General features: G+C 41.3%; 2 protein-coding genes across 6 annotated transcripts; both read left to right on the top strand.

Annotated features, from left to right (window-relative positions):
- Positions 1-1053: 1053 nt before the first annotated feature.
- larp4aa (La ribonucleoprotein 4Aa) lies at positions 1054-14096 on the top strand. Of its 3 annotated transcripts, none has more exons than XM_004558693.4 (17): positions 1054-1597; positions 3801-3918; positions 4262-4420; positions 5151-5235; positions 5351-5487; positions 5586-5689; positions 5791-5901; positions 5996-6049; positions 6144-6353; positions 7042-7145; positions 7362-7403; positions 9572-9811; positions 10441-10492; positions 10601-10759; positions 10863-10996; positions 11091-11292; positions 11632-14096. In XM_004558693.4, exons 1-17 carry the CDS (start codon positions 1481-1483, stop codon positions 12031-12033), a joined length of 2430 nt encoding a protein of 809 aa, XP_004558750.2. In that variant the 5' UTR covers positions 1054-1480; the 3' UTR covers positions 12034-14096. The 3 variants fall into 3 exon arrangements, with proteins under 3 accessions (XP_004558750.2, XP_004558751.2, XP_004558752.2); XM_004558695.6 differs by having other exon boundaries at positions 1064-1095; XM_004558694.4 differs by lacking the exon at positions 7362-7403.
- A 1480-nt stretch (positions 14097-15576) lies between these two features.
- Positions 15577-20246, top strand: asb8 (ankyrin repeat and SOCS box containing 8). Of its 3 annotated transcripts, none has more exons than XM_012921219.3 (4): positions 15577-15809; positions 16917-17093; positions 17188-17292; positions 17955-20246. In XM_012921219.3, exons 2-4 carry the CDS (start codon positions 16965-16967, stop codon positions 18588-18590), a joined length of 870 nt encoding a protein of 289 aa, XP_012776673.1. In that variant the 5' UTR covers positions 15577-15809; positions 16917-16964; the 3' UTR covers positions 18591-20246. The 3 variants fall into 3 exon arrangements, with proteins under 3 accessions (XP_012776673.1, XP_004558753.1, XP_004558754.1); XM_004558696.6 differs by lacking the exon at positions 15577-15809 and adding an exon at positions 15847-16050; XM_004558697.6 differs by lacking the exon at positions 15577-15809 and adding an exon at positions 16081-16245.
- Positions 20247-22602: the final 2356 nt, after the last annotated feature.

Here is a 22602-nt window from a genome sequence, read left to right as displayed (position 1 = left end):
TGAATGTATAACATGTCAAAACTTGAAGCAGATGGAGGCCACACCGAGTGCCACTCCTGCCAGCTAAGATCAGGAAACTGAGGCTAATTTGATAAAATGCAAGATTGTAAGAATCCTGATTGGTCTGATGAGTCAGAGCATTGATCCATTCTGCTTTGCACCAAGCTGTGTAGTGTGCGTCAAACTCAGGTTAAAATTCAGAAAATTCTGGGTTTTTCAGTAATGATATCTGAAAATCTTAGCAGGTCTCTGTGTCTTTTGTCAAGCACATGTTTGGGGCTGCACACAAATACCCCAAGTCCCTGAGTGCTTTGTTTTGAATGGTACATAAACACTGGAGCCATTCTCATTCACAATGTTGATAATCCAATTATGGATCCTTAATTACCAGCATAATAGAATGTTACCTATCTTTGACAACCCATTTTCGGGTTAATGAAATTTATTTTAATCATCTGTTCCTGATTACATCTAGAGCAGGGTGCCAGGAAATCTGATTACGTCACAGCGCTCTCCTTTTTACTTCTGTTGCTGCCACACAAAAGGTCCCAAATCACTCATTATTCCTGCTGGTAATCAACAAACTGCCTTTTCACAATGTAATCAGCACAGTAACTGAAACTGAAAGCCTATACTTCAGAGAATTGCAGCAGGCTGGTGGCCTGTATATAAAGCTTATGCAGTGCCCAACATAGTGCTGCATTTAAGCTGCATTTATTACAAGAAGTAATAAGAAATAATGAAAACACGCATGAAGGGTGAAATGGCCTACAGCACAAAAAAGGTATGTATCCCAGTGTGTGTCTTATTATTTATGTATTTATGTCATGGATTTCTTATGGTTTAAAGTCAGGAAAATAAGTTCAGATTCTCTGGTACCCGAAAAATAACATTATATGGATTTCACCTCTTGTATTTATTTATTCTTTAAAAAAAAAGAAAAAAAAAAGACAGCGACTGGGTCTCGATGTAAGTGCTCTTACTAAAGAAAAACTACAGTGTAAATCCGGAAAAGGAAATAGCGCCGTAGAGGTCACCGAGTTCTCGCGGTGGCAGCCGGGACTTCGGCGGACTGTGTGCCTGCGCTGAGGAAAGGTGCGTGTCCCCAGTGTCCGCTCCGGTCGCCCGGTTAGGAATGCGCCTCTCGAACCCGGTGTGTGCTGTAGTATTTGACGAAACGCCAGTGGGGACCGCCGTTTAAGAAGAGTCATGGTTTGGCACTGTTTGTACCATTAGTTTCTCGGCGTGTGAGCTTGATTCATTGAGCTAGCTAGTCGTTAGCCCGCTTCGTTGATTCATACGCACGCTAGCTTCAGTCTGTAGCATACCCGCTAGCCGGTTAGCCAATCCAGAGTCGAGTAGGAGAGAACCAGACTGACTGCTGAACTCAGCCGGCGTTTCGGGGAGAAGCGGCGGCGGTGGTGGTGGCAGGAGGGGGCCGGGAGAACGCGACGGGGTAGAAGTGAGTCAGGAGCGGCTGATGAGTTCAGACCAGAGCGGAGAGCCGCCGCTGCTGCAGGAGGAGGCTGATCCCGGACCGAAGACCGGTGGGAAGGACGAGGCTCCGCTGGGGAGCGAGGGAGGGTCAGGCGGCATGGTGAGTGAGGCCTTCTTTAGCCTGTTAGCTTACTGGCTAAGCGACTGCCGCTTTCTAACAGGGAGACCTGTTAGCACAGTATGCCCCCTCTGCGTAATTAGCTTTGTTATTTATTACACATCTAAAATTAACTCAAACAAGATCAAGAATGAAACTTTGAGCGCGTTTGTGAATGTGTGTGAGTTTTTGCGTGACTGTTTTGTGACTATGTGAGAAAGCGGGACCAGAATCAAAGACTTTCACGACTACTTACTCTACTTGCTGCCAGTACAAGCTTTACTTTTACACACTTGGTGATGGTGGCGGTGTGTGTGGGGGGGTTATAGCAGTAGCTCTACCGCAGCTCATTCAGATAGCTGCTAACTGTAGCTTAGCCGTTGTAACCAGCAAGCTCATTAAGTAGTTTGCTGAGTAATCATTAGCCCGTAAGTTAAGTTTTGACAGAGCTTTAGGATGACTGCGGTGGTATTTGAAGCGGACACGCGCCGAATCAGTTGTTTTCCGTTAGCGGGTGAACGATGCTTCAATTACTGGCCGAATGATAGTGTTCATTCACTCCGTTATCTGTGAGCTAATCGCGGTGCTAGCAGACCTAGCTAGCGCAGTGACATGCGTTGCAAATACCTGGCCTTTGCTGCGCAGCGCAGTCAGCTGACATTGCTTGGCTCGCTGTGGCCTGTAACACAGAAGCGTGCATTGTAACCATGTGTCAAGTTGCACTGCACATAAATGTCCGCGCTTGTCTGAATGGCACAGAGGCCTCTCCTATGGGTATACATCCCGTTCTTATTGTGTGATCGGGGAGGAGAAGTGCCCTGAGCCATACTACCACCGGGAGCTGCTCTTGTCAGGCCAAGTGCTTCTGCAAAAAAGAGCCAGGATCTGTTAGCAGGTGGTGAATGACAATGTGAAGTAAATCTGACAGTTTAGCAGGAAGCTGCCATCCACTTTACACAAGATTAAAAGCACAGTCCACAGTTAGCTCACATCAAGATCACATCGGTGTCTGTAGATCTTAATGTGTCAGTGTGCAATCTATTCTTGGCCACAGATCTTTGCAGGGTCAGGATTTCTTCTGCCAGACCATAGCCGGTTTGGTATGGAGAGTCACATCAGATCTGTGGATAACATACATGGGAAATAAATTTGTGCTGGTGAAGGTAACATGTAACGTGTTCGTTTGCAAATATTTTGACTACACACAGCTTTTATAGTCACCCCTCCTTGAGGTGAACAGGGTAAGGGCTGATTTTGTTGACAGGAGATCACAAGGCCTTATGGGGACATGTGTCACTGGGATGTTCCAGCCATCAGTATAAATTTAATCAATGAAAATCAGCAGACATAGCTGTAGTTGGCTATGACCCATCTACAGCTCCTCTCTTAGTCTATTATGGTGTTGTTGAAGACCATAATTTAGTTTGGCTTTGTTGTCCCCTGGTGTCAGAATCAAAATATTTTATTAATATCAGAGGGAAGTAATTTTTATTCAGATGCACACTTAAAACATAAATGGGGAAAAATACAAATGAAATATAAAATATAAACAAAACTGGATAAAACTAAGGCACTCAAACTGCCATATTAGAACAATACTATAAACATTATAGACAGTGTATTAGTTATAACAGTCTAGGTGTCATAAGGGGGAGTTATAAAGTTTTTTGGCCAATAGTAGGGGTGATTTCATGTGGTGTTTTTGTGGTGTATTGTGGTTGAATGAGTCTTTTGCTGAACATGCTCCTATGGCTGTCCAGCACAAGGTAAAAAGGGTGTGAAGGATTGTTCAATATTGACTGTAACTTGGATTGCATCCTCCTTCCTTAAACCTCTGCTGGAGTAAGGGCAAACATGCCTTGAGACGTGCAGCAGAGGTCTAAAATTTAAAACTCTGTTTCTTAAAAAGGAATAAAAAGCAACCGGGGAAAAAAAGAAGCAAAACTCAGGTGACAGATGTGTAAATGGTCACACATTTGTTAGTCAAAAGAGCCCTTATTTGAATGCGTCTTACGTTTGAAGAACCACTAAAAGCATTAAACAGATGAAACGTTGTGTGCATTTCAGTGCTTAAATATAAACTCTTAAATTTCAACAGTAAAATTTAGATAACTGACAACTTACCTCTGCTCAAAAATAAACATCACTCTGCTTTCAGTGTTTGTCAGAACCAAATTTGATTGATCCTCCTCTTTCTGTTTTAAAGGTCACCTTCAAGGGTGCTGGTTTGAATCCTAATGCCAAGGTGTGGCAGGAGATGCCCGTGGCCCCCAGCGAGACCGTTACCAGCAACCCTCATTGGTCTCCCTCGGATCTCAATGAGGGTAAGAAATGAAAGAGAATGCTAAACTGATTTTATTGCGCTTTACAGCACGTGTTTGGAAAATAAGTTTGAAGGCTTTTTTGGGAAACTGGACATTGTGACACCCATGTCTACTCATGGGATTATTTCCCCTTTTTGAGTCAACACTCCTAACGTTGTTATTGGTGTTTTAAAATAATTTTGGGGCCTTACTACTTAAAAAAAAAAAAAAATTCTTAGATGGCATCTGTATAAGTCGCAACTTTTTTCATGTACACAAACAATAAATAGCTAAACCATCAAAGATGTGGGTAAGTTTGAAATAGACTGCTCTTTCTGAATCAGACTCTTTACCTTGTTCACAGGTTATTCTGAGCCTCCGTCTGCTGGGTGCAAGCAGTATACCGTGGGATTCCCGGCCCTGGATAACAGCAGCTCCACAGCAACAGCTGAGATAGCAGTAAATGGAATGGACCCTCCAGAGTTGGGCTTTTCCCCCGCTGAGTCTACAACAGGGACCTCAGGTCAGTCTTGACACAAGAAGTCATCTTCACACACACAGGCTGCAGCTAAAAATTTGTGTTTTTTTTCAATACGTCTGAAAACAGGAAATTATGAACAGCTTGAATGCACTGAGGTGGCAGATTGAGTGATCTGATACCATAAAATGTATCAACAGCTTAAAATACAGGACTTTCATGCAGATGTGTTCACAAAACTCTTTGTCCCACGAGGGAAATTTGTCTGGGAGCCAGATGAAACACTGGCTAAACTGAGAGACTGCTGGGTCACACCTAACCTGTAGAGTTATTTGTATTTAATTACCACCCTGACAAAAACCCTGTCTTAATCACTTGTGTTGCTAAGCATATACTCCACTGTGGAAACTTGGAACCACTGGCCCCTGTGTTAGTTACACCTGTGCAATCTAATGCCCCCCCAAGGTCATAGATAAAGGTGTTGTTGTACACCCTGTATGTGTACAACAACACCTTTATCTGAGTTTGAATGGAGTAGAGTAAAAGTCACCTCAATCTAGCCGCTCTTCCAGTAACTCCAACTTTTCCTGTCGCGCTTATGACACGGATGAATCTGACACTGTTGGAGTCATTTCAGTCACTGCTTATAATGTGACATCAGCATATGTCTTTGAAAAGAAAAAGGTTGTGTTGGAAAAATAATGTCATTAATGCTTTTTAACAGAAAACATTTCAATTTTTTTTTTTTAACCATTGATTCTTTAATGTTTTACAGTGGATTCAAAAACGGAAGAACAGCCAATCTCTTCTGAGAATTTGCGAGAGTCTCTGAAGAAAGAACTGGAGTATTATTTCTCCAGGTAAGAAGCCAACACCTAAAGCAAATTTTTTTATGCGCAAAATTTAGAAAATAGTTTTCTCTTGACTGTTTGCAGAAGCTAATCTACGTGAATTTATTTATTTATTTTGATTCAGAGAGAACCTCTCAAAGGATTTGTACCTGATGTCCCAGATGGACAGCGATCAGTTTGTCCCTATTTGGACTATTGCCAGTATGGAGAGCATTAAAGTCCTCACTACAGACATGGACCTCATTCTGGATGTGTTGAGATGTAAGTGAAAAGCTGAGGATGGCTCATGTTTAAAAAGGTGTGTACTGATTGGTCTTTTGCCTCAGCTTAAATATTCTTAAACCCACTCTTCCTTCCAGCCTCTCCTATGGTACAAGTGGATGAGAAAGGGGAGAAAGTGCGTCCTAATCACAAGCGGTGCATTATCATTTTGAGAGAAGTTCCCGAAACCACACCTGTTGAGGTAAAAAAAAAAACAAAAAAAACGTTTGACTGACAGGCCATTAAAGCACTGAAAACATAGTTATATGCTTGAAGTGAGTATGCATTGTATTCAATTCACAGGAAGTGGAGTCATTGTTCAAAAATGACAACTGTCCAAAGGTTATAAGTGTCGAGTTTGCACACAACAACAACTGGTACATCACATTCCAATCGGACACAGATGCTCAACAGGTACTCAGCTCAACTCTTCTTCATCATGTCTAAAGTATTCAGATGAAATCCAGCATCACTAATAGTCGTTTGACTCTTTTTCTTGCCCCCCTAGGCGTACAAGTACTTGAGAGAAGAAGTAAAAACATTTCAGGGAAAACCCATTATGGTGAGTTAAATTAAAATCTGACATTTTGGAAAGGCCCTTCTGTAAACATCTTGACGTCTGTTGACACATTTTCCCCTCTGATTCATACCAACAGGCCAGAATAAAGGCCATCAACACATTTTTTGCAAAGAACGGCTACCGTAGCATGGACAGCAGCCTGTACGCTCAGCAGTCCCAGAGCCAGTCCCAGTACAGCTCTCCGCTCTACATGCAGCACGTCTACCCCCAGCAGCAGTACCCCCTCTACGGCATCGTACCTCCCACCTGGACACCTTCGCCCACACCGTACTTTGAAACGCCTCTGGTGAGATTGACTGTGCTTTTGCTGCTGTGAGACTAACTAAAACCCTCTGTCAGAGGATCTACAGTCAAAGGGGCAAATTCAGTGTAATCTTAAAAGTGTATTATTAATGTTAATTTATTATTTATAGAAGGGGTTTTTGTCACAGGACTTCAGGGACCATTGCACACCTGCCGACTAATCATCCAAGTTTATTTTGCACTAATCGAAATAACTGCATCTTTACAAATATAGCCAAATACAGTCAGGCATTAATGTCTGTTCTGTGTGATTATTAAAACCCAGAAAACAGAAAGCCACACTTCATGCACCTCAAAGGCTTTTGTCTGCGTTCATCACCAGCATTCAGCACCTAAATATAATGCAGGAAATCAACCGTGAAAAATGTGTTTCGCGCCAGCTGTGGCAGAATCCCTTGTTAGTTATTGCTTCCTTATTTATTGTGATGCTTAAATTCAGATGCTTTGCTTTCTGAAATGTCAATGACATAAATACACAATGTTGCATAAGAATTGGCTGGGATGTTTTTGTTTTTTTTTCTTTTCTAAAGCCGCTCTACAATGAGCTTACCTATTTTCATCTCCTTGGGGAAAGCTAAACAACAGATATATGCAAAAAAGTGTTGCTTTAAGGAGGATTAGTAAATACTGACTTTTTAATTTATTTTTGCCCCCTTCCACCTCTTGAGCAGGCTCCGTTTCCCAACAGTAGCTTTGTGAATGGATTTGGCTCCGCTGGACACTACAAGACCAGCTCCAGTTCTCTTAATATCTCTCGCCCATTCAACAGAAGCCGGTAAGGATTATTGTTGTGAGCTTTTTGTTTGTTTGTTTGTTTGTTTGGGGGGGGGGGGGGGGTCTCTTTTCTCAAACATATTAGAATGTTTTATCACTTGTGTTCTTGTTTGCATGAAGTTAAACAGTGAACATCGGACCATCTCTGTAATACAGTTTGTCTAAAGTTAAAGAGGGAACTGCTCATCACTCCCTGTCTTCTTTTACTTCCCCACAGTGTACCCCTCTATTCAAGAAAGAATGTAATAAATGCCTTCAGGTACCACTGTTATACTATATAATGAGCTTCATTGCTTCCCTCATTTCTTACCATACCGCAGTAGCCAAATGATTAAATACATAACAGGCCCCATGCCTTCTGCCAGGCAGATTTTTATGGCCATAATCATCCTCGTAGTTGTGATAAATGTTTGGTGCCTTTTTATGAGCGTCCTGGATTTGTCTTTCCTTTGATAAATGCTGGCTGCAATCTGATTTCGAGCAACTGGCTTTATTTATTTATTTTTCCAGTTAAGGCCATCTTGCCCTTCTTTGCATTTACATTATTACATGTGACAGCTTCTCTACATCACAACTAACTATCCATCATGTGTAGTCTTTCTTTTTATTTGTGCTGCTTTCATTCGTGACTGTCATCATATGCTGTAACAAAGAAATGCTGACAGGAGTTGAGTGTAGGTCATCTCTGCTGTCAAGCATCAATTCATACACTGCATTTTTGTGCAAAGAGATGACAACTTTTTCAAGCGTGTTCATCACGTTTGTTCAAAAGAAGCTTCACAAAGACATAAGTCAGACCCAGTGATGAGATCATGATGCGCATAGAGGGAAAGAGGGATGGAAGAACTGACTTTGGTTCTCTCTCTTTCTTCATCTTTTCTCTTTGCTCTTTCTTTCTCTCTCTCTGTTCTCCCTGTGGACTTTCAAAGTCAGGAATTTCAGTCCCAACCCAATGAGCGTTCAGATTATGAGATCTGAGGGTCAAAGACCGGTGGGAAGATAAGTTTATGTGAAATCATGCTAATCATACAATATCTAAAAGGTTTATTTGTGGCACAAATCCTGGCAGGTCTTGCAGGGGTGTTGTCAGCTCTGCTCAGTGAGTTAATGATTGGTTGCAGATAGCCAAACACAGTAATTCTGACATCTGAGTTTTAGCTGCTTCAGCCAATCATGACCTCAGTTGTAGTCCAAAACCACCTGCATGTCTACGTTTACTCTGAAGACACAGCATGTTGTCCCATTTCCCTTGCAAACTGTCAAGTTTAGTGTGGTTGCCACCAGTGTTTCCTTTGAACTGACTGAACCGTTTTAGCTTCTTTTCACTAGAAAATAGTTTATTTCCTTTGAAGACTTCAAATGAAATGATGTGTATAGGCTTCTAATTACCTCAGATTGCAGTGCATGATTTTCAGTGTTTTAACACAAGATTTACTCTTAAGTTCATACAGTGGTTTAGGGCTGTGCGATATGACCAAAATCTCATATCCCGATATAAGACATTTATCGTCCCGACAACGATATTTATCACAAAAGTTTTACATTTTCTGTAACTTCTGTGAATCTCGGGCAACTCGACTTGCACAAAGTGTTTTTCACCTGGGCGTCGTGTACCTGGAATCGAGTTTAAACTGACACAATTTTAACAATTTTTGTGAGTATTACACGGCGTGCTGCTGGGAAAAGCCTGTCTTAAGGTTTTTATTTATTTTTTTAGCACCTGACGGCTCTTTTTAGCTTCTCATCCGTGAACACTCTGCATACTATTTCATGTGATTCAGTTTATTTTGAAAAATCTCAACAGGATCTTAAGCTTTATTGTGAAAGGTTTATGTGGAAAATAAACAAGCGGTTTTACCTTTGTTGTTGCTAACGAAATGCATAAAGCAGTTGTCTGTCCGTAGTGTGGGTATTTTAAATATGAGCGAAATTCTACAGTGACCATCAAAACGATGAAAAACTATTGCTGTAAACAGTTCATTTTGCGACACCACGAAACAAACAATAGCGTAATATGAAACGATAGACGTTTTTATATCGTCATCTGAAATATATAGTTATATCGAACAGCCCTACAGTGGTTTAACATCTTATAGCCAACAAATTGGATTAATGTACTTGTAACAGCTGCTGAACTGCTTTCAAAGGCTCTGGATGTGTATTACACAGATCTGTTTCCTTGGAACACATAAGCATAATGTCTTGTGTATTTTATGACTGCAAAAATACACGACTAAAAGTTGGTAAATGTGTAAAAATATAAATCCTGAACGGAATAATTTATATTACGTGGACTTAAGTGTAAAAGCACCAAGCACCTTAACCGAAAGTTATTAAGTTCAGTAGGAAGCACTGGTTGCCAATTTGTATGCAGAGCATTTTAAATGCATAGTAACCTTGATCTTCACTTTCCCCTCACGACAACAGAAACCACGTGAAGCCCCAGGTGAGGCCAAACGACGTGACCTCAGCATCCGTAACACCGGTCCCACTGGAAAGCCTGACCGGACTGCGAAGCCCGCAGCCTCCTGCTCCCAACGCTACTGCCGCCGTCTCCACTACTAACACAGTCCAGACAACCACTGACTTGACCATGGCATTCTCGCATCTACCCCCCTCTTCCTCATTGGACGCCAGCGATGACAGTGGGGTAGCTGGACGTGGAAGGTAAGCCTCATCTGTTTCAAACCTGGTCGAATGTTAGAGCTGCTGCTCGTGGGTTAGATTTGATAGGTTATGATATTTCCATCGATTTAAGCAGGTTAGAGTTGACTTGACTTTAACCAAAAGCCATATTTTGAACTAAATGCAGTTTAAATGAGTAAAAGGGTTTTTAGACCTAGACATGAGTGTCATTTCAGTGGGTAGGTACTACTCAGATTTGATTTTTTTTTTTTTTTTTTTTTTTTTTTTTTTTTTTTGGTAAATGAAACAAACAAAACAGTCAACTTGGGAGTTCAAAATTCCACTTACAGCATTAATCATCAACTTGAAGACTAAAACTAAACTTTTTTTTTGCTTTTTTGGCAAGTCTCATGTACTGCTCCCTGCCAGGAGCATGCCTCACTGTGTCCCCAGTGTCAACAGCATCATCTGTGCTTGAGCTAGTTGCACATGTTCTTTTTTTTTTTTTTTTTGTCTGTTGCTTCAAACATTTTCTTTCTGATTTATATGTAAACATCAAATGATGTCATTGAAATTTGCTTATTGACTGACGCATGCTTAATGGATTTGGCATGCATATGACTTTTGACTGACTTGACTCTTTATTCACACCTTATTTATTTGTATTTCAGACGTACGACCTACAGAGGAACACGGAGGAGGCGAGAAGAAGAAAGGATTGCGGTAAACAGCAATTACCTATGGCCATAAAACTTGTATGTTGTGTTTAAAACCATGAACCATGTAATGATATTTCTGCCCGTTGGCTCTGTTTTTAATTCCTTTTCTCAGAGGCCTGTACCCTTAACAGAGGTCAAGGTTTCACCACCCAAGTTTGACCTGGCTGCTACCAACTTCCCTCCTCTTCCGGGCTGTGTGGTCAGCACACAGGGGGAGCCAGTGTTAGAAAACCGGATGTCGGATGTAGTACGTGGTTTGTACAGGGACAAGGTAAGAAAATGAGTTTGTAAATCTCTTGAACAATGATGCATAGAAAGCATTGTTGAGATGAGGACTGCACAAGTGTAACATTCATGCACTTTGCTTTTTATAGGCAGAACAAGCCAATAAAGAAGCCACTGCGAGTCCAGGTTCAGGTCAAGTCACAGAGGAAGCTGTGGCTGTCATAAGTCCTGCCCCGGCAGCAGCAAAATCTGCTACTCAACCACTTGGACCTTCAGCCTCTGGGTATGATTGTCTCTGCTCTTAATTTGAGCATGTTTTGTTCTTACAATAAAACTTAAAATGTTAGCTTTGCTAACTGAACCTCTTGTCCTGATAGTACTGTTCGTCAGGAGAAGAGAGTCGAACGGGTGGAACCTACGACTCAAAAACCAACTCCACGCACACCTGTCAAAACTCCCGGCAACCCCGCCTCCACACAGCCTGTGCCTAGCTCCAGGCCTCAGACCTCTGCTGCTTCCACACCAGCCACACCCAGCACAGCTGCCCCTGCGACAGCCGCTCTTCCCACCCCTGCACAGGTGAGAATCTGACTTTCCTGTTGTTGCTGCCGCCACATGAGCACAGTTGTCTTCCTGATGATGAGATCTTTTGCGCATAGAGGGAAAGTGAGGTAGTGAATTGACTGGCTTTGGCTCTATCCCTCATCTCTGTCACTCTTTTTTTCTTCTCTCTCTCTCTCATTTCACCCCAACCCCACCCCCCATGCTTTTGTCTCACCAAAAGTCCAGAATTTTCACTCCTACCCCAATGAGCGTCAAGATTATGAGATCTGAGGGTTTGACTGGAAGGGTGCTAAAACTCAGTAAATGAGTGTATGTTTTACCCATCTTAAAAATGTTTTTTCTGTTTTTGTTTAGGAGCCCCGTAAACTCAGCTACGCCGAAGTGTGTCAAAGGCCACCCAAGGACCCTCCCCCTGCATCCCCTGCCCCGGCCACCCCGGCCACCTCTAGCACTGCGTCGGGCCAGCCACTACGTGAATTGCGCGTGAACAAGGCCGAGGAGCCGGGCTCCAGCAGCAGTCCTGGAGACAAGCACGAGAGAAGCCACGACAGGGAGGGGGGATGGGAATGCAAGGAGAGCCGGCCACCGCGTGAACGTGACTCTCAAGGCTACCACCGCAGCAATGGTCCCAGGGGCACCGGGGGCCTCAAGTTCCGGGACCATAGGCGTCCTCCACCACCCCGACGCAGCTCCCCGCAGGGAGGATACAGGCACACTGGAAAAGAGCAGAACATCCCACCAGTATCGCCAAAATAAAAACTTGATATCAATAGAAAAAGATGTATGAATATATACATGGATATATATAATTATATAAAAATGAATAACATAAAAGCAACAACAATTATGGTAGCCACCTTCCCCACCCCCCTGGAACATGTCCAAAGAGAGGCTTTTAAAGTGGCAATGAGACTGACATCCAGGACTTATGGGCAAAATGACACCTGAAGAACTTTGACGAGTGATTGGAAAAGAAACAAAAACGTTGTTTTGGCCTTCAGAAATACGCTTAAAAGAATTTAAGTGTGACTTACCTGAAGGTTGTTGATTCGTTCATGCTCCGCTAGGGAAAGGTGGGATGCTGGGCCTCGTAAATGGCCCTCTACCTTTTTTTTTTTTTTCTTTTTTTCTTTTTTTTTTTTTAATTAAAGAATAGATGTTGGTCTGCAAGAACAATATGCACTAAGAAAAAAGAACATGCATATATGTCATGTACATATACAAAGATATCACTAACACGCAATGAGACATCAGTTTTTGTTTTGTTTTTTCTCTTGTGTGCTTAGGTTTGCAAGTATGACTGAAGGGTTGACTGATGTCTGTGTATGCATCGATTGTTAAGCTAAATGACTGAAGTGCTGCAGGGTGCTGTCGCACTGATGTAATGATATTGAGAACATTTTGATTTTTACAGCAGAGATTCTGAATCGTCCTGAAACGGGACAATGTGGTCTTCTAATGTATATCAATGAATTGTGTTCTATGGTGGTATTTTGATCCTGGTTCATGATTGGCTTAAACGCTCTCCGTCAGATTATCAGAAGGTGTTGACATGCACCGCGGTCAGATGTGTGATTTTTCTTCAAAGCCCGGATGCTCTGTAGGGGGGGCTCACTGGGCTGTTAGCCACGGTGAACCTGCTAGCCTGGTCCAAAGTTTTTCACGTTGAGTTTTACGTGTTTTGAGTTTAACTGTTCCGATGAATTCAGAATATCGTCATGTTGATTATCAGTCAGGTTCTCTGTTTACATGTTTTGTTGTGGGTTTTGTTTTTTGGGGGGATCGTGTGTTTTCATGAGGAAAAACAAATAGGTTTTTGCTAAGATTTGACTGCTTGGTGCGCCCAGTGGTTTTAGGCAAGGTTTGGCTTTTCTACATCATCATCATCATCATCACGGGATATCCAGGTTAAGCTTATCTGTGAATTTGTTCTTAACAATGGCATAATGTCAAAAAAAATAGACTGAGTGCTGTTAGCTAATGATGATAGCTATTTACTATCAGGCAGCCAAGTTGTGGATATAAAGGAAATTGGAATATTTTCACGTGCTACGTGCCAGCTGGCTGCGATTATAGTGTGCTAGGATAAAGTTTAGATTTTTATTGATGAGGTCTGCTAATGTAATCTTTGGGGGAACTCTTTGGCCCAGTGAAACTGGATTTTGAAAAAGCTGTAGAGGTGTAGTAACCTATGCTATATTGTAATAACCCTTCACTAGAAACGTGTGTGGGAGAATGTAATTGTTCTAGTATTGAATTTACGGAGGGAGGCTTTTGACCAGTCAATCCACCAGATTGTTTTGTGCTTTTAGGGTGAGTTTGCTGTTTTGTTTTGTTTTCCTTTTGTTTTGTTTTTCTTCTTGGAAAACAAACAGGTTAACTTAGAATTTGAAGTTTGACTCACTGTATGTATTGCTTTCTTAAATTTATTTATTTTAATTCTAATGCAGCGCTTTTCTCCCAATCTTGGTAGGCTGGTTTCCCCAAAGTTGTGTGAAATCGCATTGGCAAAAATGAAAAAAATCACATATGACATTTCTGTACCGATTAAGATGTCAGCTGAGAGAAAATACTTGTTGCGTTGACTTTGGGATTAGTAATGCAGTAAACGAGTATCCAATCACTGGAGCTGTTTTTTGTTTTGTTTTTTTCATTAATAAGTATGAGCAGCTAGTGATTTAGTATAATTAAAGAAATGCACTAACTTTGTTTTTAAAAAGAATCTTACTCATGAGTAATGTGAAATCATTTTAGAAGCATATGGTTGATGTTGACAGGCTTGCAAAAATACCTACAGGATTTGCTCTCCCCCCCCCCCCCCCCCCCCCAAGAAAAAAATATGTTTGGGTTATTTTCTGTTAATTTGGGTTGGGGTGGCAAATGGAAATGTAGTCATGAATCAACCAAGTGTTTGAGACACAATCTTAGAACTGTATGAAATGTCACCAAAAATAAATTATTTTGATTTGGCTTCCCAGTGTCACATTTATTACTGTTGTTTTGTTTTAAGCACCTACACGAAACATATGTTTTCTTTTAGTGTATCAAGCTGTTAATAGAACTACAGACTGAATATCCTGCATCTCTGATCATTTGTTACATTGTTTATTTTAATTTTATTGTTTTTAAAACATTTAAAGTCAAAAAGAGCAGACAACATTTTTCCAGTCTTCCACTGTGAAATTGTGTGTATTGCAGCTTCAGTCTTCTCTTCTCAGCTGACAGAAATGTGGTCTTCTGCTGCTGTAGCACATCTGCTTCAAGGTCCAATGTGTTCAGAGAGGCTCTTCCGCATACTTCTGTTGTAGCAAGTGGTTATTTGAGTGACTATTTGCTCGAAGCTGGCTGGCCAATCTGCCACCAACAAGGTATTTTGACACAGACCTGCCACATGGTGAATATCATTTTATCAGACCATTCTCAGTAAATGGCTGTAGGGGGAAATCCCAGTGGATCAGACATTTTGTTGGTCTCAGTTCCACCATCAGGCCAGGGTCTTTCTGTGTGGAGTTTGCATGTTCTTCCCGTGTTTGCGTGGGTTCTCTCCAGGTACTCCGGCTTCCTCACAAATTCCAAAGACATGCAGTTAGTGGGAATAGGTTAATTGGTAACTCTAAATTGCCCATAGGTGTGAATATGAGTGTGAATGGTTGTCTCTTTCTTAGCCCTGCAGCAAACTAGCGACCTGTCCAGAGTGTACCCTGCCTCTCGCTCTGAGACAGCTTGGATAGGCTTCAGCCCCCTCCCCAACAAGGATAAGCGGAAGAGAATGGATTCATGCATTTCAGCTGGTACAGGGTCTAGATTTTTCACTGCAATGCCACAGGTGGTGTTAATAAGTATTGTGTCACTCCATAAAAATTTTTCACTGCCTCCCCCCTGAATGACAAATTTCATTTGGCTTCATGCACTCTTATGATGATTCATAATTGCTGGAAAACAACAAAAATAAATAAAATTAGCACATATCTTGTGGGGGAGCTTTCCTCCTGCTGTAGAGCCCCCTAAGCTGCCCACCTTGTACAAACTAATTGCTTGTTTGTCTAAAAGCCTCTTATAGCCTTTATTTTCTTAGGAGATAATGATACAATAAATAATTTTTAAGTGTTTTTGTCAATAATTTCTTGATTCTGTTTACGTATAGGGGATTTTGACATATTTTTCTGAAGAGGTATGTACCACCCTGCCTAGACATTTTGCCCCCCCCCCCCCCATGTGAAATTTTCTAGATCCGCCGCTGACGTATGGCCTATATGTGGTTCGGCTACCCATTTTTAGGCGCGTATGCTGAGAGTTGATGTCGGCATGGGACTATCAGGTTCAGGATTAGGTTAAACCTTAGGGATAAAGTAAGAAGATGATAAAAACTTCTTATCCTTAGCTAGTACTCTCCTGATCATCGGAGTCCAACTCCCCACCTCCTCTGCCGCTGTTTCTGCTAGCTGAGCCCCTAACATGGACATAAACTGAAAGAATCCGTGGCACGCCGGTGGTAGCCTGCCGTGCCGTCATACATGCTTTTATTGGGATAAGTGAGTACACTTGGCGAGGACGTGGAGTTCTGCCAGGCCCCGTAAACGTCGGTGTTCAGAGAAAATGTCAGGTTATACCAAATTACTGCGGACAGTCAGCGTCCACTCTGCCCGCGTTTAAATACCGAGGTTCGAGACAGAGGGCGTGGCCCTAGTGGTGACGTTTCGTGTTTATGTGAAAGCTAGCAGCGGTCGGTCTATACAGTAACCTGCCAGACCTTCAAGCCGTGGACTGTAAACGGTATGGGTTTTCACCAGCATTGTTTAATTCTTGTTGATTCGTGCGAGCTGTGTTGGAAGGCGAGTTTACAAGTAGTTGGTAATTATGTCAGCGGTTTTTCTCCGTCTGTGAGTGTCGTTTGTTCCTGCATCTCGAAGCTAACATTACCTCACAGCTAGCTAGCCTAGCTAGCAGGATAGTGGGAAGTGTAGCCGGGTATGATTGTTTTTCTTTTGCCTATAAACTCCTCCGGTCGGCGCGAAGTAACCCTTGTGGTTTCTACGTCAACGTTAAAGCTTTTACTTGATTGTAAACCTTGTGTCATTGTTGCAGACTTTGTTTATTTTTGCAGAGTGAGCTAAGGTTAGCTGTGTGTGTCAGTCATTTGTTAAAAGCAGCGGCGATAGCTGCATATATATATATATATATATATATATATATATATATATATATGGCTGACAAGTGGGTCGTATCTACTTCAGTTAGGTAGCAACAGCAAAATAAAGTTGGGTGTCATCTCCCTGATTACAGCTGAGCCTTGCACCATCTAGATTATACGACAAGACATCGTGTCCAACCCAAACAGATAATAGTCGGGAAAGATAATTTTGAATATTAATTTTGGTATTTTAACAAAGCTGTGTGAAATTTCGGTCTTTAGTTAAACAATTTCTAACACATTCTGTATGTAAACTGAAAATATTTTGTATTTATAGCAAGCATATAACTCATCAAACCAAAGCACTGGTATACTGAATAAAACAGGTCTGCGTGCATACTTAGGTACGATAAACTGTGAAATGTCTGTTTTATATTCTGTTGACTTATTTAAGATTCACTGTGTCTTAGAAGTTGTAATCAAGCAATTTTTAAAAACTGTGTTTCAGTGTGCCATAGCGTCACCCCTGCCTGGGTGCAATGCTCTTCTGTTACACATGAGCTCTACTATGTGGTACATCATGCAAAGCATTCAGAGTAAATATTCCCTGTCTGAGCGGCTCATCCGAACAATTGCAGCCATTCGCTCATTCCCGCACGACAATGTGGAGGATCTTATCCGTAAGGTAGGCTTGCTTATCTTCCAGTCAAAGTGACGTAAACAATCCCCTGTAGTGTCATGAGTGTAATGTTGATATTGTTATTTCCTGGCTGATTAAGGGTGCTGATGTGAATCGGATGCATGGCACTCTCAAACCCCTGCACTGTGCCTGTATGGTTGCTGATGCTGACTGTGTGGAGCTGCTGCTGGAGAAGGGGGCAGAGGTATGTTACAGCTGCACACGGAAGTTTTTCATATTCACTTTAGATTTATTCGGCACCTTTAAAGGTTTTGGCCTTAAGGCGGGTAAGTATGCATGCAAACACAGTCAGTGTAAGTGTGAGCAGGACAAAGGTTAAAAGCTTTCTAAATGTAAAGAAGACACCTAGCATTGTTTACACTGAAGGATTCATGTTGAGTCATGATCTGAAACCACTGGCTGTCTGGAAAGATAGGGAAATTGTATCAGTTTATTTTAGTAGTACTGTGTACATGTGGTGGGGATATGGGAGAATTTAAAGGGTTAATCGTTACAATTATTTGATGGAAACTATCCTCTGTAAATTGAGTTTTACTTTCAGGTCTCACAGCATTCACATTCATTCCCTGTTTCTTTAGATGATCACTGAGCAGTTTTCATTTGGACTATTTGGTAGACTGTCGTTCTTTTGTTTTTGATATAATTTAATGGTGCAAACAATTTCTGAATCATCTGGTTATTCCATTTCACCCTCCTTTTACATCTGTGCTGCAACACATGAGCCAAAATATCTGGCAGGCGTTGAGACGCCTACACAGTCACTTCTCAGGGCACCCTGCAGCTTTGTGCTATTTAATTAAGTCTTGTTGGCATAAGACTGCTCATTATACTGAATTTTCTCATCAGGTAAATGCTTTGGATGGCTATAATCGTACAGCACTGCACTATGCAGCAGAGAAGGATGAGAGCTGTGTGGAGCTGCTGTTGGAATATGGAGCCCAGCCAAATGCCCTGGATGGCAATAAAGACACTCCTCTTCACTGGGCCGCCTTCAAAGATAATCCTGAGTGTGTAAGGGCCCTGCTGGAGAGCGGGGCCTGTCCCAATGCCCGTGACTATAACAATGACACACCTCTTAGCTGGGCAGCAATGAAAGGCAACCTTGAAAGTGTCAAAGTGCTATTAGACTATGGAGCGCAGGTCCATGTAACTAACCTGAAGGGCCAGACCCCTATCTCCCGGCTGGTGGCCCTGTTGGCCCGAGGCCTGGGCACCGAACAAGAGGAAGAGTGTTTGGAGCTACTGTGTCGAGCAGCAGGGAGGTTTGAGATTCGACGGGCCGACGGCACCCTTCCCAGGGAGCTGAGTAAAGATCCCCAGCTGCTGGCGAGGCTGACCAACATGGTGGCTCAGGCGCCCACGCTTCGCTCTCTGGCACGCTGTGCAGTACGGCAAAGTCTCGGAGTGCAATTCCTCCCCACGGCTGTCAAAGAGCTTCCTTTACCAGAGACTATCAAAGACTATCTGCTGTTGAGAGACTGAAAATGAAGCTGTTTCTTCAGACCTCACTGGCTCATTATTAAAGAGCTCATCACACTGCATTGCACACTGCAAGGAAGTGTCTCCACGGTATTAAAGAGTTGTCCAACCTTTCTGCAATTTATTACAATATATGTGATAGGAGGAATGATGAACTTAATGTATTTTTCTTTACAAAAAATCTAAATAAGCAGTGAGTGAACTGCAGATGAATATATTTTCATTTGTAGAATCAAGTTGGCACCAGTGCATTCTCCTCATGCGTTGAGTATCTCAAAGCCTGTTTTAAGGAAATCTTTCCCACTTTCTTTGCAGAAAGAAAGTATAACATCAGGTTTATTCAGCTCCATCATAGTAACGGTGTATGTATGTGCATCTAATCATCCAGCTGTTTTGGTTCATGAATAGTCAGAAATTAAAGTTATTATCTTGCCTGCTAAATTCACAGGAAGTATGAATGTTACTTTTTAAAATGTAAATATAATTTAAAAGAGTTTGCCACAGACAATGAGGAAAGTCATAAATTACAGAATGAGTATATGCTCGTTATACCTTTTTAGAGTGAAACAAACAGTTGATGAATGAGCACTCATGTCCTGTATTTGTAATAGAGTGTGTCGTGTGAAGGTGGTTTATATGTTGGCGTTGGAGTGGTCATCTTTCTCTCTGACACCCTGAAGAGCTCATGCTGCAGTCATTTTTGATATACCAATAGAAGTAAACACATCAGATTTAAAGAAAGCAGAGTGTGGGGGGTTAACACAGCAAGAACGTCCTGGATCACTGGATGGCTGGTGCGAAGTTTTCATGTTCTCCCCATGCCTGCGTGGGTTTTCTCTGGGTTACTCCAGGTTACTCCCACGCTCTGAGAACATGCATGTTAGGTTAACTAGAGAATTGGCTGTGGGTGTTCGTTTTTCTCTGTGTTAGCTCTGTGGCAGACTGGCGGCCTGTTGGGGTTGCACCGTTCTTTTTGTCCTGTGACTGCTGGGATGGATAGCCCCACCCCACCAAAAAAAAAAGTGAGGCTCAAAAATGGATAGAAGAAAACACTTGAGCAGATTAGAAATTATGCCAGATGGCAGCAGTTTTATTTATGTCGATGCAGCAGAAGGTTGGTAACTATTACTGGTTTCACATGATGTGCCAGGCACACTAACTTTGCCTCCATAGTCTTTGGAAGTTCTTCTGCTCTGATAGCAAGTCTGCAGTCTTGTGATTTAGTATTTATTTGGTCTATATTTTAATAAAATGAAATAAAAAGTTGCAGTTCCAGTTGCCAATAAGGAATAAAGTTGTTGTTTTTTGTTTTGTTTTTATTATCAGTGGAAGTTTTCAGTCTTAACTTGCAAAAGTTTGTGTTTCAAGGGTGCTCGCTGGTCCAACATTTTGCAGGATATTTGAAAGTGACTTTATTTTAAATTGTTACGTATTAGGACCATGATATGGCATGATGACTAAGTTTGTGTCTTTGAAGGATTCACTAACTTGCAATTTGTTAAAGCACTTGTCTACAATCTGACAATTTCTGTGCTTGATTATGTTTGCCTTTCTACAAATGTGTAAAAGTTAACCTCTAGATCATGTCTTGTGTACACCAGCAAAGGTGCTTTTTTTCTTCTTTGTAAACATACTGCAAGTAAATGCCTTTATATTCCAGCTCACTCTTTTCTCTCTGCTCTTCACAAAAATCACACATTGATAGCTCATATATATCAAGTCACAATTAATTACATCTAATAGAGAATACTTGATGTCTATACCTGTTATTGACTGCGCTGTGATTGTTTTACAATATGCATATACAACACAGGTTATATCTAATAACAAACTGTTACAGTAAGCACTGTCACTGATGACCAAACATTCACAGTGACAGCGTTTTAAAACACGAGCCATGATGTTTTTTTAAAACTTTGTTCCTGCTTCTGGCATGTCAAATATCTTTCATTAAAGAGACCATATACCAAGTGCAATTATTAAAGCTCAGTGCATGGCTACAGGCTACCATGAACTGAACATAACATAACATATGTAGCTTTGTCAAAATATACACTCGTGTTACTTTCTTTAGATGCATCTTGCTAGTACTGGGTTGGACCCCTTTTTTACTTCCAGAGCTTCTTTAATTCTTCATAACAAGGTTCGACAGCTGGAAACATTTTTAAGAAATTTTGGGCCATATTGACATGACGACATGACATAGTTGTGCAGATTTGGGGGCCACAGGTCCACCATGTGAAGCACCCGATCCACCACATCCCAAGCGTGCTCTAGTGAACTCATTGTCATTGTACAAGAAACCAGTTTGAGATGATTTGAGCTTTGTAACATGGTGCATTTTTCAGCTGCAAGCAGCCACCAAAGATAGCTACACTGTGGTTATGAAGGGACGGACATGTTCAGCAATAACACTCAGACTGTGGCATTTAAATGATGCTTAGTTGTTACTACGTGGTCCAAAGTGTGCCAAGAAAATATCCCTTCACCATTACACCACCGGCAGACAGTTACACGGCAGGATAGATCCATGCTTTCATGTTGTTTTTTTATTCTGACCCTATGCTCATCAGACCAGAAAGCGTTTTTCGAATCCTTTGTGCTTTGTTTTAGGCAAGCTTCACTTTCCTGTTCTCAGCTGTCAGGAGTAGCATACGGTGTGGTCTGCTGCTGCTGTAGCCCTTATGCTTTGTGGTTCCATGTTCAGAGATGCTCTTTTGCATACCTTGGTTTTAAGGAGTGGTTATTTGAGTTACTGTTCCCTTCCTATTAGGTCTAAGCAGTCCAACTATTCTCCTTTCCCATTCTCATGTGCATTTTGGACTTCATCAGGTCGTCTTCATCTCTAATTGCCAAAATGCATTGAGTTGTTGCCATGTAATTGGCTGATATTTGTGTTAATGTACAGTTGAAAAGTGTACCTAATAAAGTGACCAGTGGGTGTATAACCTAAATTCAGAAGTAATATTCATGATCTGCTGCATCTAACATATTCTCTCAAGGGCATGAATAATAAAAAATAAGAGTTTTAGTACACATGTTGGAGTGGATCACAGCGGCTACAGCGAGCAGTTCAGAGGAAACGGATAATATATTTATACTTAGTATTTGTGAAGTAATTTCTAATTGTAGTGCAAAAAAATGGCCAGAGTATCGATGGAGTTATGATAGAAGTGCTATTTACAACAGTTAAACAAGGTTTGTATTTAATTTTACATTTTAAAATGCTAAATGCTTTTTTTCTGGGGAAAGCTCTTGACAAACATATTTAAGTCAAAGAAATGACCAATTATACCGTTACTTCAGTGTTTTGGAAAGAATTTGAAAGCTACCATTAGCACCTTCAATTCTCATATTATCCATTGGGGGTCCCTCTAGCCCTGTCTCTAAGTCACCAGCTTGTAAGACTGCCTTTGAAGTAAATGTGACACTTCTATATCGGAGGAAACATTTATTGTTAAGCAACACTGGCTGTAGATTACATCAGCCAGTTTATCTGAATACATTTTTGAATGCATTTTTCAAATGTATAAGAAGAGCTACATTTACATGATCACAAGTTCAGGCATATTCATTTGTGATTTTTTTTTAACCAGCTATTTGGGGCTTGTACCTTTACAAAGGGATAAGTTGAGAGTATCAGGAAGGAAACCAAATCAAGAGGGGAACGACCCCACTGTTGACAGCTGTGACATACCATGTAACAAAACTTCAATCAGTGACTTGAAAAAATGAAGATATCATGAAACTAATAACCATATGCACCACAAGTATCATCATTTTAATGTTTTATCATGTTTTTTGAATCACACAGATGCACAGTCAGTAACTTTTTAAATTAATGACATGTTGATGATATCAGACAAATGAGACATATCTTAAAAATGTAAGTGACAGTTCAAGCTTCCAAAAAGCTTCTACATACAATGTACAGTACTTAAAAGGATGTGTTATATTCGCAAAAGTTTATTGTTCGAAAACCCATCAAATTCATACAGTTATGAGGGGAATTCTT

The sequence above is a fragment of the Maylandia zebra genome, linkage group LG20, assembly GCF_041146795.1.
Source record: "Maylandia zebra isolate NMK-2024a linkage group LG20, Mzebra_GT3a, whole genome shotgun sequence".
In the NCBI taxonomy this organism is placed as follows: domain Eukaryota; kingdom Metazoa; phylum Chordata; class Actinopteri; order Cichliformes; family Cichlidae; genus Maylandia; species Maylandia zebra.
This window is presented reverse-complemented; position numbering and strand designations above follow the sequence as displayed.

Bases quoted from the DNA above. Each gene is read 5' to 3' on its own strand.
- larp4aa (XM_004558693.4), top strand. From the start codon at position 1,481: ATGAGTTCAGACCAGAGCGGAGAGCCGCCGCTGCTGCAGGAGGAGGCT. The intron at 5,488-5,585 runs GTAAGTGAAAAG...TCTTCCTTCCAG, and splicing joins CATTCTGGATGTGTTGAGAT to CCTCTCCTATGGTACAAGTG. The intron at 6,354-7,041 runs GTGAGATTGACT...CCTCTTGAGCAG, and splicing joins CGTACTTTGAAACGCCTCTG to GCTCCGTTTCCCAACAGTAG.
- asb8 (XM_012921219.3), top strand. From the start codon at position 16,965: ATGAGCTCTACTATGTGGTACATCATGCAAAGCATTCAGAGTAAATAT. The intron at 17,094-17,187 runs GTAGGCTTGCTT...TGGCTGATTAAG, and splicing joins TGGAGGATCTTATCCGTAAG to GGTGCTGATGTGAATCGGAT. The intron at 17,293-17,954 runs GTATGTTACAGC...TTTTCTCATCAG, and splicing joins TGCTGGAGAAGGGGGCAGAG to GTAAATGCTTTGGATGGCTA.